General features: G+C 45.6%; 1 protein-coding gene and 1 long non-coding RNA gene across 2 annotated transcripts; both read right to left on the bottom strand.

Annotated features, from left to right (window-relative positions):
• Positions 1 to 1,318: 1,318 nt before the first annotated feature.
• On the bottom strand, positions 1,319 to 5,706 carry LOC117840106 (low affinity sulfate transporter 3). The gene is made up of 12 exons (XM_034720562.2): positions 5,067 to 5,706; positions 4,521 to 4,569; positions 4,207 to 4,414; positions 3,902 to 4,076; positions 3,491 to 3,556; positions 3,159 to 3,389; positions 2,936 to 3,062; positions 2,565 to 2,851; positions 2,280 to 2,473; positions 2,051 to 2,136; positions 1,796 to 1,872; positions 1,319 to 1,681 (listed from the first exon to the last, which is right to left on the bottom strand). The coding sequence occupies exons 1-12, from the start codon at positions 5,382 to 5,384 to the stop codon at positions 1,529 to 1,531; spliced, it is 1,971 nt and encodes a 656-aa protein (XP_034576453.1). The 5' UTR covers positions 5,385 to 5,706; the 3' UTR covers positions 1,319 to 1,528.
• A 10,633-nt stretch (positions 5,707 to 16,339) lies between these two features.
• LOC117840156 (uncharacterized) lies at positions 16,340 to 18,727 on the bottom strand. Its single transcript, XR_011897112.1, has 3 exons — positions 18,393 to 18,727; positions 17,770 to 17,880; positions 16,340 to 16,601 (listed from the first exon to the last, which is right to left on the bottom strand). It is a non-coding gene; the product is annotated as an uncharacterized lncRNA (long non-coding RNA).
• Between the last annotated feature and the right edge of the window lie 60 nt (positions 18,728 to 18,787).

Below are 18,787 nucleotides of genomic sequence, written 5' to 3'. Positions count from 1 at the left end.
TTCAAAATTTCGAATAATTGGCTAGAGTCAACTATAATACTGTGCAAAGAAAATCACGCACGGACGGGATGTTTAGGCCTAGACAGAACAAAGTTTTTTTTTCCTTTTTTTTAAGTGGATGCAGACGATCTGATTGCTTTCATTACTCCCTTTAGTAAAAAGTAACTACCGTCCTTTAACACGTGTAATCAAACTATATTGCTTTTCTTAGCATAGTTCTCAACAACAATCTAGTACTGCAGAGTCTACATCCAGTTTCTATGGAAGTGAAACCAAGATGTATAAGTGAAGGCTTCTTTCAAATGTAAAGAGAGAAGCAAAGGTGTTTCATGCTCTTTTTTTAGGGATTTTTATTTCGAGGGAACTAACGATGAGTGCCTGGTACTTTTTTAGAGGCGAGTACTTCTGACTTCCTGTAAAAAGCCGGCAAGAAAACAATGGCGTACATCGGGTGAAGTCCATTCATGGAAAATGAAAAAACAATAGCGTAAGGTCGCTGTTGTAAGAAATCGCATCTCCCAGGAATCGAGGGCAACCTGAAGACAAGGCCGAGGTGGGCTCTCTCGCCCGGTCGCGCCTTATCCTCCCCCATTCTTGGGCGTTTCGCCCCATTGCTGCCTGATTCACCATCCATCCATCTCCCTCTCCTCCTCCTCCCTCTCGTCCGTTGCATCAGTGCATCGCTCGCTCCCTACGGACCTACTAGCCGCCATCTCCGCACTCTTCGGCATCGCAGCAGTGCCCGCACGGGAGGGCGGCGCGTGCACACGCGGCAGCGAGACCGGCGGCTCGACGCCGGGAAGACGACGAAAGGGCACGCGGTACTCGTCGACCTGGGGCCGGGCAAGTGGGCCCGAGTGAGTGGAGCGGTTGAGCGGCCTGGCACAACTGATAAGCCCAGCAGGCCGGCCTAGTATATTCGTTGGGCCGTCGTGGCCCGCTAATAACCAAAAAGAAACAGCACGGACCGCGCACAGCCCAGAGCAAACGACCCGATGGGCTTGGCTCTCAATTTGCACGTCTGAGCGGCGGCGGGCGGGGGCACGACGCCGTCGTCATCGCAGAGACGAAGGGCTTCCCCTTCCTTCCCGAAGCTCCGAACCCTACGCCGAGTCCGACCTGACGGACGGACACAGCGGCGACACCGCCTTGCCTGTACGCTCTGCTCCTCCTCGCTCTTCTTCTCTCCCCCTTAGGTTTTTTTATACAGACTTATAGAGGCGCAGCTGTATGCTTGTGGTTGCTTCTTGTTCTTAATTTCCGGTAGCTCTTTTTAGGAGGTGCGGAACTATTTTTTAGGGATCAGAGACACACTTGGTTAAGTAGCATGAGTTCATGACTAGAACGCCCAACATGGCAACATGAACCTTTGTAGCACGGCAGGATTTTGTTCCCCACAGCCACTCCTCACTACAGCCAATCAGTTATAGGTAGTTGCCTGCTCATCATGCGCAAACATTGCAGTAACACCTTCATAGGATGCAAAGCTGCATCACTTATGGGATTATTTCTACTGATTACCACGCGCTCAACATTCGAGAGCCGTGCCCTTTTGTTCAGTTAGACAGGCCTCCACTGCTTCACCTACTGTCAGGAAGATCCAATCTTCTCCTATTCTGTCCACGACCCGCGACACTTTCATCTTCTGTACTGCATTCCATCCTGGACTGGATATAGCCATCTGCAGATAGTTTGTTTCAGAAATATCATGAGAACATTTTACCTGGCAAGTTGGCACTATAAGTCTTATTTTGCCCCCAAACTTAAAAGTATGCTAAGCAGTTAAGTACTTCACCTGTATGCCAAGAGAAACCAACTCCTTGTGTATTTCTTCTAGTGCTGTGAGTCCTGAAGTGTCGATGTTTACCACACCTGCAAAAAAAAAAACATGGTTATATCAGTTTGCCATAGTACAGTTGCGGAGTTTGCCTAAGAATTGATAGGAGGCCGATGCTTAGATAAGACAGCTACATTAGTTCACAGCTAGCAATTAACTAATAAAACAAAGCATTTCCTTCTATAAATATTGCACAAGGCTTTAAGCACTTACTTGACATATCAAGGACAACTGCTTGTATCCTCTCTCTTGCCTTCCCATCTGATGCCTCCACTTCTTCCCGTACCCACTCTATGATCCTGAATGAACAACATTTATTTCAAATCTATACTGAATTTTCATAAATCCAGATTATATTTTTTTTATGAAACAGAAGGGGGGGGGGGGGGGGGGGGGATCCCCTACTGAATATATCAGATTTATATTTTGAGATTGCTAGTACCTTTCTTTGATGAAAGTGGCATTGATGAAACACATGAAGGATGTGTCGATGCGTATCGTCAGTACAGTCGGAGTTCGGCAAGCTACAGGGTATTGCCTGATACTGCAGAAGATATTTGTCCCTTGTAGCCTGCCAAGAACCTCTACTTGAGGTCGGAGCGACTGTATGATGATCTTTGCGAAGGAAATAGCAATCTGCAGCAATATAATCAGTCCCCCGCAAGTCAGAAAAGCTGAAACATAATGCTAAAATGTGATTCAAATGGAGGTATCTCAAGCATCTTACTGCAACAGCAAGGCCAATCTCCACCGAGCCAAATAGAACACCAACGAATGCACCAAGGCATGTGACGAAATCCATCTTATCAACTTTCCATATGTTGCAAGCTTCTTTGATGTCAATCAGTCCGGGAAGAGCTGATAGAATGATGGAGGCGAGCACCGCCATGGGCGTGTAGTATAGGAACTTCATAAACAACTCTAAGGTAATAAACACGGTGATGGACATGATGATGTTTGACATTGTTGACCTGGCGCCTGCGCTGAAGTTCACAGCTGTTCGGGAGAATGAACCTGCAGAACATTTGTCAGACGTAATGACCAACATATTTTGCTTCTTTTAAAAAGATTGCAGCAGGCACCAAAAATAATGATCACCTGTTGCAACATAGCATGAGGACAGAGATCCAGCAACGTTTGAAAATCCCATGGCGAGCATTTCCTTGTTTCCATCAAGTTTGTACCCCCTTACCGAAGCGAATGACCGTCCAACAGCAATAGCTTCCTGAGAAAGGCAATGCATACTTCTGTTTTCAGGCATACTGCATACGTATTTCACCATTGAACACAAGATGAACTGCTTACTATATATGTCAATTACCGTAAGTGCGATGACTGCACAGATGATGGCAATCTTGGCACATTCAGAAGTATGTGGCCCATTCAGATGTATCTGCTTGGCTGAGCTTGGGTTGATGCCTGCATGCACCTTCTGAATGATCTTCACGCCATGCTTGTCAGCTCTTGTTGCATAGACCGCAGCAGTGGACAGAATGACTGAGATCAAAGGCGAGATCGCAGACAGCCAGAATAACTTCTTGTACTTCCTCCCCTGTGGTTCCATTGCACAATTCATGTTGTTGTGTTGGTTAGTAAGTTACCGTCCAATTTATCGGCCAGTCAAAAAGATCAATGGTTGAAGAGTCATCTTACGATGAACCGTGTGGTGAGGATGAATATAAGGAACGAGCATCCGATTAAGAAGTTGCCTGGGTGCCACTGCATTTGGATAACACAGACAAAAGGAGCCACATGAGAAGCGGACATTGAGTAAAGCCAAGCACCAGGTGGAGGCTTTGACTTGAAGGCCCGTGCTATCGTTGTCGGAGCAGTGGGCTCCAACACTAAACAGTGGAGCATGTGCAGGCAAGTGGAATATTATTCACAATGTTATGCTCTTTATCCAAAACAGTTTGTGAAGTGGAATATCATTCCAAGTAATGACCGTGACTAATCGGTGTGTCTGTTGTGGCCTTGTGGGGTGGGGAGAGGAAGAGCACATGCTCCTGCACAATAAAGCCAGTGCTTTCCTTGGCGACAGGGACAGGGAGAGAGACAACTCACGGGGTCATGTAGCGCCGAGCACACAGCCTTGATCACCGAGACGATGTCGGTGCTGTTGGTGAAATGGCTGAGTCCAAGCAGGCCCTTCAGCTGCTGCAGCCCAATCACGATGGCCGCACCCGCCATGAACCCGACGATGGCAGCGTGCGAGAGGAAATCGACGAGAAATCCCAGCCTGGGGACGTGAGGAGCCGACATGGGTAATTAAAGACCACATGTATAGGGCACTCCCCAACATGGGAGAAGGCAGCAGAGTATATTTGCACGTGAACTGCATAAAAGACGTTTTGGTAATATGAGCAGACCTGAACAGACCGAAGGAGACCTGGAAGACCCCGGCGAGGAAAGTCACGGTGAAGACGAGCGACCGGTAGGTCGCCGGGTCGGCGGCCGGGTCGACGACGTTCTGGATCATTGACGACAGCAGCAGCGAGACCACGGCGACGGGCCCGATGGCGATCTCCCTCGACGTCCCCATGACAGCGTAGATCAGAGGTGGCACAACGCTCGTGTCTTTCAGGAAAACACACACAAAAGGATGAGAGATAGAAACATGGCGTGTGCTTTTGCGCTAGCTAAATTGTTGTGCACAGTCATGGAGAGGGTTTCTGATACTTACAAAGGCCGTACTGAGGGTCCAGTTTGGCAAGATTGGCGTATCCAATGCTCTACAATATCATATCCGAACGAATCACATGTCAGATAAGGACGAGAAAACAACTCTACACATCTGAAAATTTCAAGGCAAAATCTATGATCTTTGGAGCATATGGTGGCTGCTGCCTTGTTTTTGATGAAAGCTGCTGCCATATGAAGTGTGTAACTACTAGTGTTTTATCTTCGTGATTGTGTGACATATGGTAGCTTGTGAATTGTTTTTCGAAAAAGAGTAGCTTGTGAATTGAGCAAGCGTGAATTGTACAAAAGCTATGATCCTTGGAGCATATATATGGTTGTTGCTGCCATGTAACTACTGATGTTTATCTCGTGATTCTGTCCGAGGTTTAGTGCAAGAAACACCAGCCAGTTGTCACCGCAAATAAAGATGTAGTGCATCCAAGCATACTCGTGTGCAGACAACAAAGAGCATTATGAAGAGGCAGCTGAAACTGAAGCCTGAACTGACGAGCAAGCGTGTGTAACATGAGCAGCCACCGGAACCTACCTGCGGGATGCCAAGGCTGGCGAGAGTGAGGCCGGCCATGACGTCACTCCTGAAGTCCTTGAGGGTGTAGCTCCTTCCCCACTGCAGCACCGGGAACACGCACTGCAGCGCCGTGAGGGCCCACGCGCACGGCGGCGCCCGGCCGCCAGCACCGCCGGAGGCCCGTGGCCGGAACGCCTTGCCGACCACGCCGACGAGCTCCTCGCGCAGGCTCGGCGGGCTTGGGCTGTTCAGCACGAGCTTGCCCGTGTCCGGACGCTTGGATACCTCGAATGCGGCCACGGCGGCCGACGATTCGACGGCTGCCGAGGTCTCCATGGCTGAAGAGGGCAGCTGTTGAAGTGTTTGGGGAAACTCGGGAGCCGAAGCTCCCTGGCTTAAAAAGGGGGTCTCGGTTCTGGTTCTGGCGCTTGGACGGAGAATAATATTGCGTTTAGGTGACAACGATCACGGGCGGATTAGAATTCCTCTCGTGTAAACATCACCGTGGGAGACGGATCATATAAGGACGGTGGACGGCGATATGATTCGCTGGGAGGGAGGGTATTAGAGGAAGAAGACACCCATCCGGTGCATGGGTGAGGGTGAGCCTGCCCCCAAGGGAGGAAATGCTCGGCTGGAGTTGGAGAGAATGGATGCCGGAGCCAAATTGACGAGTTGCTATATATGGGCTGGGTGCGGTAGACTGGTAGTGGAGTGGCAGCATGGATCAAGCACACAAAGAGGGCCACATGCACCATCGGTGACCGGTGACCGGCTGGCGGCGTTCAGAGAACTTTTTCGTTGCTTTGCGAATGTGCTGCTGCTGCCACCCGCGTGACCAATACTCTACTAGTAGAGTCCATGTATGAACCAGAGTTCAGTACAACACCATGTTCCGGTGGGGAAAATAGATGCTGCTGAACTAATTGAGATAAAAAAAATAGAGAAGATAAGACCAAATTAATAGAAAATACAAGAGTAACGTCCTCAAAAATTGGGAATAATTATGCTGTTCGTGAGGTATTTATTTTCCAAACCATCATTTCCTCTAAAACTAGGAAAGCAACCAATGCTAGGTCGATTCAAGTATTTGAAGCCTTTACTTCAATTATTTATACAGCAAACTCTTTCATAGTGTTGCACAGAATGATCTTAATAGAATCATCATGAAAAGTGCCCCTGCATCATTGTAGTTTTTACAAATTTATCAATACACTATTCCAAAAAAATTACTGAATAAATTAGGTATGAGAGACCACGATACAATGTCCTCAATGATAAGTAAGTTAACACTTCAGGTTGTATTATAGTAGCAAGACAAAAATTCTCAGAAATCCTATGGACTTTGTGCGAACTGTATCTTTAGAAATCCACTTGATTACCCAAAAGGCCACTATAAAAAAAGGCGGGTGTTACACTCAATTATAAGTTGCCTTTCAATATTTCAATTTCATTTGGTATTTATAATGTCTCTGGTAAAAAAATTTTACTCCAATCTGCTATATCCTCACAAGGAACGTAATGTATAATTTATGTTACATGCTTATGTTAATCCAGCATGCCGCTCCAAGTATCTTTAGCCATCATAGCATGTTATTAATTGCTCTTCTAGGAGATATTATTCCATTTTCTTGTTTCTCGAACCTACCAAAAGGCAGCCAGTTCAACATTATTATAACATTTTTATTTAAATTTTACGATATGAATGCATTCTCAAAACTTCACAAAAGACCATCTATTAACTGCATTCTAAAAACATATGAGGCCCATCCGCCCAGCTGATTTTATTTCACTACACAAAACGCAAGATCTAGCCATACTGTTAGTCTGCACCTAACCACCTGAACGGTTTATGTAATTGTGTCGATGGTATATATTTGTCTATTGAACCTGGTGCTGTAGAAATTTTCCCATACATTTAAATAAAAAAATGTCAAGAATTGGACATGGGTCATTTGCCGACTAGTAAAGTTAGGCAATTTGAATTCTCACATCAAACAATTTTTTGATTGTATGGAGCACAGAAGCTTGATGTGTTTTCAGAGAACCCTGTTTGCTTACTGCTTGAGTAATATTTTTCAGTAGTAAGTGACGTGCTCATTTGTACGGATCACTTTATCAATCCTAAAATTTCTCAACTCATAAGTGCCATTTCAGTGGTAGGTGTGCGTATGTACATTCATATAGGTATGTGTATATACAAGTGCCCGTATCCGTATTGTGTTTTAAAAAAAGAAAAAGAACGAAACTGCGCCCACTTGACAGTTTGGTCACTTAATTTCCCAATTTCGATTCATTCGACTGAGTGTTCCAATAATGTTGGACAACTCTTCTGCCACACACGTGGCCATGCATGTGCCCACATTCTGTTACCAGTAGGGAAGTATATTGAAATGCATTATTACGAAAAAAAGTACTAACATCAGTTATGGTAAAAAAAAATGAACATAGGACCCATGCACTGATGCATCTTCCGAATATTAATTAGCAAATGAAGAAGAGAATAAGTCGCAAACAGGAAGTTGCTGAAGAAATTTCGTTTGGTATCATCTGTCGCCTCAGGAATGTCAACTTGGCTCCTGTGCGAGCACTCAATGTTGCTACTTGCTACGGATACATGATGCCTCAGATAAACATTGGATCAAGCATGATAAGGCTATAGTGGCGCTCGTACAGCTTGACTCCGTGGTATCTATGATTATTCAGCAAACCTCTCATCCAGAGAATAATTATTTATCCGTATTATTAGTTAGTATAATTATGTGCGTGGTACGCCGGTGATGACCATGCATAATATTTTTTGTTCAACCTGGCACTGAATTTGTGTCACTGATGACGGCAGAATTTGCAGACGTCGAGACGTATGGCCATTGTTCTAACCACATAAAGAAAGCTACCAGCAAGCCGGCGACTCTGCAGGCAGTGTGGCGGTTAGCAGGTGCAAGGGCAACACGATTCTATGGACCAATGATTAGGCAAGTGAAACACCCGGACTTGAGCCTTGGAACGCGTGACTGCAATTGGCTGTGAGTGAAAGTGCCTTCGTATCCCACTGTGGTGGTCAGACGACCGTGGAAAGTGCCAGTAAAACTTTTCCTCGCTTCCGGGTCCGTGGAGATGCACCACATGCGGCAGGACAGTCACAGACAGGACGCAGATGCTTGTTGGTAATGCATGCTGCCGTGGTTGCATACGTCGTACGCGCTTCAGCTTTTCCATGAGAATCTCTGGATCTTTTAGTTTCCATATATGCATTACCGATCCTGTCCGGCACTTGGTGGTTTACTGGAACGTCATTCAAGTGGGCTCCTTGCCTTGCTCTGCAGTTGCGTCGTCGGGGACAAAAAAGAAAAAAAAAATCAAATCACCATTTTGGCTTCATGACAGGTCTTAACTCGATCGACCACCACATGAGGTATACTCACTCCGTTCTAAAAAGATGCAGCTATCATTTCCCAAGACATGTGATATATTTTCATACTAAATTTATTTGGAGACGTGAATATTAGTACTAAATCTATTTGGAGACGTGAATGTTAGTATTTTTTTTTTATAAATTTGATCAAATTTGAAACTGTTTGACTTCTCGACAAACAAGAGTTGCATTCTTCTTGGGACAAAAGGATTATGTGGTTACAAATCAAACCACACAGGCGCACAGGTTATGGTTATGCTAAGACCATACTCAGGTCACTGGTTCAAATCTTAACAACTCTGCGCGTACATTAAAACATATCCTGTCTTTTAATATTTGTTTCGAGTGGCATATCATATTTGGGTCGGTCACATATGTAGGTCCAGTTCTGATTCCACGTGGTTTTCTTTCATCGATTCTGCTTGTCCCTTGGAGAGAAGTTGGGCCTGCTAGCTAGCTCATTGATTATTAAGGCTCAATTTGATCCCCTTCTTCATTTGCTCTACTTCTGAGGATAATGGAGGAAGCAAGGCACTGCATTATCAGCGGATTGGCCGCCAGCAAAAGCTACCACTCCTCAGATGTTAGGCACGCATAGCCAAAAGCAGAGGTTACTGCTGGGACACCTCAACGGGGAATGTTCGAAACTTCAAAGCAGCCATTGTTTCTAAGTTTACTGAAAGGATGGTAGCTGATGGCCACAGCGAGTAACTATTAGCTAGAACCAAAACTTTATTGGTGTCGGTATTTAAACCCGGCAACCTACTGAGAGGATATTTGAGGTAGTATTTTGGTTAGTGGGGCTCGTCGAGATAAGGAACTCGAAGGTAAATGTAGACATACGATTTAGATAAGTTCGAGCCGCTAAATTGCATAATACCCTACGTTCTGGTTGGATTGAATTACTTTAGAGGGGTCCCTACCTCACCTTATATTACTGGGGGCAGGTTACAGGTCGTTTGGTTAAAAAAAACTAGCCGGATACGACTAGAGGAGTTCTACTCTTATTACTACTACTACGAGTACTGTTCTAATTCTCGACTAGTTCCTGTCTTTCCATGTAGACTACACCATCCTACGCTATAGTCTCCATGTCAGATGCGTCTCGGTATCCAGCCCCATATTTATGACTGTCCAAACTTTCTGGTGGATTCATAGATGTATGTACGACAAGCTCCCGAGTACTTTTTAGTCAAATGCAACAGTTCCGAGTACTTTTGCAGACTTCACCGACTAGTTTTGGTGCTCTTCGAATACTTCATCTGGTTGAATCTTCAAAGGTACCCAAAAAACTGCCATGCGGCTAGAATATACTTAAGCCTCCCGAGGGTTAGCCCCACGGTGGCCACGCCTCCCAAGGGTCCTGCCCGACTACCTTCAGCTCCAGCTTGGCTTGGCTGGTGTCTCCAAGTTGACTTGGTCTGGACGGAGGGCCTCTATGGCTGCTGCCATATTGACTTCATTGGGATTGGGAGCATTGGACTGACTGTATCAGATTCTGCTAATCGAGTTGTGCGTACGCATGTTCCGCCAGTTGAGCCAACTGCCTTATGTACTTGTTTTGAGGCATCACGCGGGTGATGAGATCAATAGACGCGATGGTAGCCAGGGGAGTACGATGATGACGCGTTTGAACTGCTGCAAAGGCGTTATCCAGGTTCTGCTTTTGTAGCATTTCTTGCTCGTCGACGAGTTCTTTGAGCTTCGGTCTCTTTCCTAACAACGTTGGCAGTGAGTTCATCCTACGAGACGTTATCCGGGTGATGCTCATTTTGTGGTTTTCTGTCTTGTTGCTCTTCTTCTTCGTTCACTTGTCCAGTAATGACGGTGAAGAGTTGTCGCTCCAGAGAGTGGCTTCCCGAGCTTGAGGTACCGACCTCCGTGGTGCCGCCTTCCTTGTAGATGGGCGACAGAAGAGCTCCCTCCTGGTATGGGAGAGTGTCGAGGTAGGCGATGAGGCGCGAATCGTCATCTTTGCCAAGAGCGAGTGGCTTCATGTTGGGCCAGTAGACGAATCTGTCCTGGGAAGTTGATGTGATTACCAAGCCCTGCTGCAGACCTGATAAAGGAGTCTCCTCATCCGGATCTGAGTAGTAGTCGAGGTCCTTCATCGTATCCATATCGGATTGTGATGCAGCTTGATAAATAGTAGTAGTCCGAACAGGGATCGACTTGGGTGGTAGTCCGACTCACACGATGGTGTGGCGGATCGCCTCAAATTAACCTAGCTAAAGTGTACTTAAGTCGCCTAACACGGGAACATACACTTTAATCAAGCTTACTCGGCAGTCCGTCGGGTTTCACCTAATAAACCACTTAACTCAGATCGATCACAAAGCAGGCTCACACGAAGGTGAGTGTTATCCCTAGAAATTTGAACAATCCATCTAGATTAACATAGTATGATAATTTATTACATAAGAGTTCGAAATTCAACCAAGTTTGCAAAGTTTTCAATAGCAGAAGATAAAAAAATGCAAGTGGAAGCTAAATGTCCAACATATCACGGTGAAGCCAACCACGATATCAATAACCCCTGTCCTCACCGTTCGAGGAGGGATTCCACTCGACCGACGAGCCCGGAGGGAGCTGAGTAGGCCAAGTAAGACTAGCAGCCACTTCATTGAAAACAGTAACACTTGAAAAGTGAGCCGCAAGCAAGGCTGAGCAACTAATACTCAACAAGGCTGACCCGATAGGTGATTACTACTTCACCAACTTCTAGACATGCAAGACTTTTTGGCTGAGGGGACTGTTTGGCCATAAGAAGCTAAAGTAGGTCCTTACTTTCAAGTTTTAGCAGCAAGTTCCAGTTGATTATCCATTCTAGGTAAGCACATGTTGTAAGCAAGCATGTTGAACAAACAAAATTAAACAAGCAAGCAGTATTAATCATCATCCTTTGTTTCACTTCTTACTCAGTGCAGCGCAGTGATCAAGTAGTCTCAAACTGTGATAGCTAGACGATTCGAATCGAGTTTTTAAACCTTGCAAGGTAAACCTAATCCCATGACATTGCGTACCACGACAGGTCCACACATGTCAGCCATTCCCATCAATTCCCAAGCACGTGGCCAGGGCCCACTTCCCTTGGATACAAGGCTCCATGGTCCCAGAACGTTGCCATACCGTGACTGCACTTGTACCCACATGGTGCACCAGAGGAAACTCCATTCCAGAGAGAGCGGGGAGTATGTCCACATCCCGGTTCAATCAGGTACTAGGCTTCCCTATCCCATATTAGGTATGAGATTAGTACTTTCAAACACTTGACCGCGAACGGCGATACATTTCGACCTTAGCAGTTTTCTTTTAGACAGACGGGGCAATCCACCAAACAGAACATATAGCCTAGCTCCGCCCGTCAATCCTTATGATTTCAACATAAGTAAATAGACAACTCCCATAGCTCGCGAGTGATAAGAAATCACTCGACTTTTACAGAGTCCCTATTTAGCATTGCAACTACTCGTCTTAACATACTAGTATTCAGCACATAGGTACCTAGGATTATGCAACTAGGTTTCAAGCAACTCCTATGAACTTAAATGCACAAATATAAGCAACATAAGAAGTGCATAAATTTAGAAAATTTGGTTATGCTTTGGGGCTTGCCTTCTAGCTCAGTGGGGTCAATGGGTCTTCTGGTGCTGGTTCCTGAACTAGGTCAGCCTCCACGTGGTGCAGATCAACCTGGGGTTCCTCCTCTTGAGTAGGATGCAGCTCGTACGTACTGTTGGCAAGGTTGACCTTTACACTTGATGCATATGCGGTGTTCAAGTTTCATGAGTTTGCGAGCAAGATGCATTTCAAGTTAAACAGACGCATTAAGTGCAACGGCCACTACACTTAGATAAACATTAACTTTATATACTAGACGAGTAAACTCGTGTTTTAAAACCTCGGGTGCATTTAATGGTGATTGTCTTCATACATATGTGACAAGCTTATTAGACTCTAGATTGGAAAATTTTCTTATTTCTGAATTTTTTTGTACCTCTTCCAAAAATTACCATTTTACCTTATCAATTCTTAATTTGTCTTATCTATTTATTCTTTGCTTTAACTTCCATAATTCATTTCAGTGGCATATGATTAGCTATGGGTGTGAAACTTTTACAAAGATTTCTCACTACCCTTCCTAAGTTACTATAGAAATTTGGAGTCCATTAGATTATTACAAAAATCAACAAAATTATTTCATTACACTATTTTTATCTTGCCTAACATAGAGAGTTTGTTGTTTAAAATTTTAACAGTGAGTTACATAGGTGCAATAGAGTCTTTGGTGAATTTTTCAGGATTTTTGGTGATGGACATCTATCTTCCATATTTATCTATTATTTACTCTTGCATAAAAAGAAAGGCACGTTCCAACATGTTTCTTATAGTGACCATTATTTTTTTCCTAGCAAGTATGTTGCATAAGTGATCTAACCCAGGTGGTTTCATATTTTTCTCTAACAGATTCCATTACTTATGCAAAAAGAAAGATTTTTCACTAGATTTCGAGGATAAAACTAAAATAGTGTACAAAATATCTAAACTAGGGTCACAACTATTTTTCTTCGCACAGGCTCAAGGTTACAAGGCTAACAGAGGTAGTTTTGCTATTTTACCATTTTTCTGTGATTTACTATGCATTTAAAGGCTTTACACAAGAAATAAAGTCTAGAGAAATATTTGTAATAGTAACATGGCCAACACCATTTTTCTGTGAAACTACTCATCTCAAGAATTTTAACAAAGTTGGTTTGGCACTTTTACCAAGTTTCTACAATTACTTATGCATTTTCAAAGTTCAGCTCATTTTACTGCATTTAAACCAGATATAACCGTGGCAGTTTTGCAGACAAACCCTTAGAGGTTTCAAACATTCATAGAAAAGCCCTCAGTTTCTTACATCTTGGTCCCTGTGAAAAATAAAAGACCACAAAAAGGCCCCTATGGAGGCCGACGGCGAGGTGGGTGGTGTTCCAGCGATCTAGGGCTTAAACGAGGGGACAAGGGGTGGGGGACGTGCGGGTGCTCACCGTGAGGGAGTCCGGTGAAGGTTGGGGCACGGCGGTGGTTTGTCGGTGGTGAACGGGTGTGGGGACGAAACTGCGGTGTGGTGGCGGAGCTTCACGTGTTCCGGTGCCGGCGGTGTAGCTGGCGAGCAAAGGGCGGCAAGGAAAGCTGCGCGTAGGCGCTGGGCTGCTACTGCGAGCGGCAGCGCTGCGCGGAGTGGGGCTCTCCACGGGGAGCTAGCGCGCGGCGGGCGAAGCAGAGGAGCGGGCAGGGGGCGAGCGAGCGGGGGATGTAGCTCTGGTGGGCATTCACTCCTTTTATAGGGTCGGGGAGATGCGGGGGAGCGAGGCGGAGCCTGCGGGCGTGCAGGACATGGTCGGAGGGAAGCGGGGGAGAGAAAACGGGTGGCGCCATTGGCCGATGGCCATGGTTGGTTGGTCGGAGGTGTGCGGATCCGCGGGGATTTCCCAGCCATTGGCCAGGGAAGATTGCGAGCGTGCAAGAGCGGTTTTGCCGGGTGCGGGCGTTGGTCAGCTACAGCACGAGTGTTCTCATCGATCTAGAGATTGGGCGGAGGCGCGGAGCCGATCGGTGGCGAAGTCGTGGCGCGGTCCGGTAGGCAGAGGCGTCCGCGGGATAGGGCGGAGGGGATTGCGTGTTAGGGGCAGAGATTAGCGCGGCGCGGGACTGGGCAAGAGAGGCGCCGTTGGGTCTTGTCGTGGCCACGGTTGGTCAATAGCGAACTCGCTGGTGGAGCGAGGCCACGCGGCGGCGGCGCTCTGGTGCACGCGGCGCGCATGCTCTTGGCGAAGGGGTGGAATGTGCGAGCGTGCAAGGAGCCAACGGTTTAGCGAGTTTTTCTTGAAAAATTTCAAATGAAATTGAAATTTTCTCAAACTATGAAATGTAGTCCTAGTGTCATACTTCAAAAGTTAGAAAAGGAGTTGGTTGAAAATAGTTATAGATTTAGAGATACAAGGCCTCAAAGTTTGGTGGAACGTGGTTTCGTCAGACTTAGCTGATTTTCGAGTTTAGGCTGATTTCAGTGTTTTAGCTGACTTTGGGTTGAAATTTAAAATGGTTCTGTTTAGTTTTGGGCCTAGGTCAAATAAGTGGAGTTGTAGTACACACCTAGGAATCCAACTTTTATAAAGGGTTTAGCTCGAGTTTAGTTTAAATTTTGTGAGTAATGTTCACGCCAAGTTGATGTCTTTCACTGGTTCAGACTTAGAGCTGTCTTTGCTGTTTTTGAAATTAAGGCTGAGTTTAGCCTAGAATTTGAGCAGTTTCTAGGGTGATTTAGTCCCGGTTCCTATAGCCAAACTTGTTGTTCAAAGTTTACTCTAAAACCTTTGTAAAATCTCCAACTCAAGTCCAGGTCTAGAATTTGAAATAACAACAACTAAAGTACCCTACTCAGCATTGTTTTCAACACTTAGCATTTTTGAAATGGGGTTGATTTGCCATGGAGTTTGAAGCTAGTTTTTGAATCACTTCCTCTCTTAAACATTCAAAGTGCCAATAAGAAAAGTTGTTGGGTTTGTAAAGTTCTACAACTCTTATATTGATAAAAATTGAAGTTGTTATATGAAATTTCAATTTTAAGAACTGCCCCCGAAATTTAAGCTTTTAAGGGTCATTTTGGTCCCTTTGAGTGCTAGTGTAACTTCTAAACACTCTACTTAAACTTTGAAAAAATTCATTAATACTAGGTTTGTTAAAGATGGCTTATGTTCGAGCTCGTGAAAGTCAATACGACTAGCAGGAAAAGTCGAGTTGAACTCGGACTCGTCCCGGTAGCCTCTGGCTAGGTCAGAAATAAAAAATTTGCCGAAATTCTCAATGAGATCCTCCAAAGCTTGGCATTGGAGCTTCATGGTTTGCTGCTTCTTCTCCGATGTCGATGCAATGGGGTGGTGGAAATTTCCAGCACCGTCTGTGATGCAAACCCAAGAGCCGAAGACAAACGTCAGGCCTGCTTCGAACGTGATGATCGGCTTGATGATGACTTGTGCCATCGAGTTCGCTAGTGGATTCTCGATGAGTCCCCCTACCTGGCGCGCTAGCTATCGGTGTTTAAACCTGGCAACCTACTGAGGGGGGTGCTTGAGGTAATGTTTTGGTTAGTGGGGCTCGTCTAGATCAGGAACTCAAAGGTAAACGCAGAGACACTTTTTATTTAGGTTCGGGCCGCTAGATTGAGTAATACCTTACGTCATGTGTGTTGGTTGGATTGAATTGCTTTGGAGGGGGTCCCTACCTCACCTTATATTGCCAAGGGCAGGGTTACAGGTCGGTTGGTTACAAGAATACTAGTCGGATACGACTAGAGGAGTTCTACTCTTATTGCTATGAGTACTTTTCTAATCATCGACTAGTTCCTGTCTTTTCTTGTGGACTACGCCGTCCTGCGCCATAGTCTCCATATCAGATGTGTCTCAGTGTCTAGCCCCATATTTAGAACTATCCAAACCTTCTAGTAGACCCATAGATGTGCCTTATGGTTCAAAAGCAACTACTATACCCTAATCATTGCCTATTGGCAACATCAGCTGATGGGCGATCACCATCGTCTTGGTATGGCTGTCTAGTTGTCTAATTGTGTTTCTTGTGATTGATTGGATGCAAGAACGTAGAGTATGTCAGAAGTACAGATGACTAAGGAACATGTAATCCAAAATTACATTATGTCTTCGGTGTTGATGACATCTAGAAAATTAACAACTAGTCGTTGAACGGAGTAGAAGATAAGTGCTGTGACTAGCTTATCTGGGTTCTCAAGAAAGCCACCCTGTTTATCTAGGTATTTTTCATTCAGGTTGAATTTAAAGTAATGCATTTCGTGACTCACTGAAGCATCCCCACATAAACAGAGACTGATAACATATTTATTCATCAGATGGATCACAAATCGTACAGCTCCCGAAGGAGTGAGCGGGCAAGCCACACCTAAAGGAGAAGTAAACAAATAACAATACTGATCCAAGTTGCAGTCCAGTTGGACTCTGGGCTGTAATCGGAACTAAGCGACAGTGGAAGCATTCTGCAAAGGCCAACACCACAGGCAGTGTTGGGTGCCGAAGCAACCTCCTACTCGAAATCCTCGATGACGAAGTCTGGGTCTTCCTCTGAAGCAACAAAATAAGGGTGAGTACAAAATTACTCAATAAGTCCAACCCTATCCATGGAGGGGGATACAAGCAAGAGTATGCAGAAGATATAACAAGGATAAGGCTAAGGTTTATTTGCAATAAAGCTAGATTTTTAACACATGCACGGGTTCATTTTCAAAAGAATTTTTGCAAAGCATTTGTTTTAGTAACCAAATCAATAAGTGGGGTTGATCCTACACAAAGGATCCAAGTTTTAATGGTACCGGACTCCTCGTCCGTAGTAGCTCACGGCACAACTGCCGGACTCTTCCAAAATCTAACACACACCATGAAAATCATCCATCTCTCAAACACTAGTCATGCGTCCAAGCCGTAACTCGTCCAATGCCGTGGACACGGCTACCCGAATAGGTTTTAACTCTGCAGAGGTGTACACTTTACCCACAAGTAGGGTATCGCAGCACGATCACCTTAGTGTCGGTGCAGATCCTATCAAAGCCATTACCCACCTTAGCTAAGCCTGACTAGCCAACACGGAAGCAACCAAGGGGTTAATGGCCTTCCAACGAGGTCTCAACCGGGATCTAAGTCACACAGTTCTTACTCCTTCTCCATGGTCTCCCGTTGCTCACCAGCTCTCCTGATGGCTAACAAACCAGCTAGTAGGATTTATGCTAAGCTGTTGCCGCATACAACGGTCGACTGGTTGCACGATAAATTAGGTTAGGCAAGATGGCACATCAACTCGGTCCTTAATCGTGACAAGATGGATATTTCCCAACCCGCTCAACCACAAAGGTACGAGCCCAACTTGGCATTTCACATAAGAAACACCCATTCATCTCATCTAAGCATTTTCTTTTCTTTATTTCCCAAAAACCCATTTTTCTCCTTTAAAACACTCACACCTTTATTTTTTTGATAAAACACATTGAAGTCATAATTGAATTTTAATCAAATGAGTAACAAGGTCCTAAGTATTCTAGCAGTAATTATCATCCAAATAGAGCATATTATATTTAAAGATAATTATACGACATCAAGGAATAATCATAACAACCACGGGGTGGCTATCCAACCGTGTTTCAGCAATAAAACAATATGCAATTTTTGTAAAACAGGCCAATAGGTTGTGTTTGAAAAACTAGGATAAATATGCATCAAAGGATAAGATTGGACTTGCCATCCTCAAAGTCGACCGGGAGTTCTTGCTTGCGGTACTGGTCTTCAGGCTCCGGCTCGCGGTACCGGGCTTCAAGCTCGTCTTCGGGCTCCTCCGCGGTCACTGCGCGATCTACGGCACACACAAGTAAGCACACAATAAATAAAAGAAAATAAAGTTTTACCCGTTGAGCTTGAAGGGAGGGAGTGAACTAAAAATAGGAAATGAGGAGTATTTTCAGGGATTTTGTAGATGACTCGGCAAAAATATATTTGAGAATGATATGGTCGAATTTGGGGTTCATTGGAGAGGATTTGACGCACAAAATGACGAGGTAAAGGTGGTTTTTAGGGCTAAACAGAGGATCAGGGGCTTATTTGTAAGGAGTTAGGGACTTGTTTGTAATTATTTTTGGAAGTGGAAGGGTCTCTGATAAAAATGGCAAAGAGAAAGGTGGGAGGGTATGGATGCGAAAAGGAATAAGCGAATGGGTAAAAAGGCAAAACAACCCTTTCTTCTTCCTCGAGACAGAAACGTCACGGGAAGAACAGAAGGAGATGGCCGGTTGGCGCCAGGGCACGGAGACAACCGAGAAGAGGGGGAAAATGGAGAGGAGACCGAGGGGGTTCGATTCCTCTCTTTACCTCGGGCTGAGGCGGCTCATGGAGGCAGCTCCGCGGCGGAGGGCGAGAGATGGTGGGAGCGCACTAAAAGCTCGAGAGAGGGGGGGGGAGTTGGCCGGGAAGCTCGATGGTGTAGTGGAGAGCGGAATTGAGGCCCTTTTATAGGCTAGAGGCGAGGGGGAGGCGCACAGGAACGGGCGGAGTTAATAGCAGCCATGATGCTCGGGCACAGGATGCGCATAGGACGGTGGTGTGGCGACGTGGAGCTCCACGTGCGCGGCGCGGCAGGGCTAGGCTCGCGCGGCGAGGCGAACAGGGACGCGGTGGCATGCTCGAGCAGCGGTGCGCATGGACGGCGTGGCCCGACGCTGTCGGCGAGGCATTGGCGCGATGTGGCGGCGCGGGCGTGCGGTGAC

This window comes from Setaria viridis, chromosome 9, assembly GCF_005286985.2.
Source record: "Setaria viridis chromosome 9, Setaria_viridis_v4.0, whole genome shotgun sequence".
Classification (NCBI taxonomy): Eukaryota; Viridiplantae; Streptophyta; class Magnoliopsida; order Poales; family Poaceae; genus Setaria; species Setaria viridis.
Note: the sequence above shows the minus strand (reverse complement) of the source record. Positions and strands in the feature narration are given on the sequence as shown.

Bases quoted from the DNA above. Each gene is read 5' to 3' on its own strand.
- LOC117840106 (XM_034720562.2), bottom strand. From the start codon at position 5,384: ATGGAGACCTCGGCAGCCGTCGAATCGTCGGCCGCCGTGGCCGCATTC. The intron at 4,077-4,206 runs GTCTGCTCATAT...TCACGTCCCCAG, and splicing joins GTCTCCTTCGGTCTGTTCAG to GCTGGGATTTCTCGTCGATT. The intron at 2,474-2,564 runs GTAAGATGCTTG...ATATTGCTGCAG, and splicing joins AGATTGGCCTTGCTGTTGCA to ATTGCTATTTCCTTCGCAAA.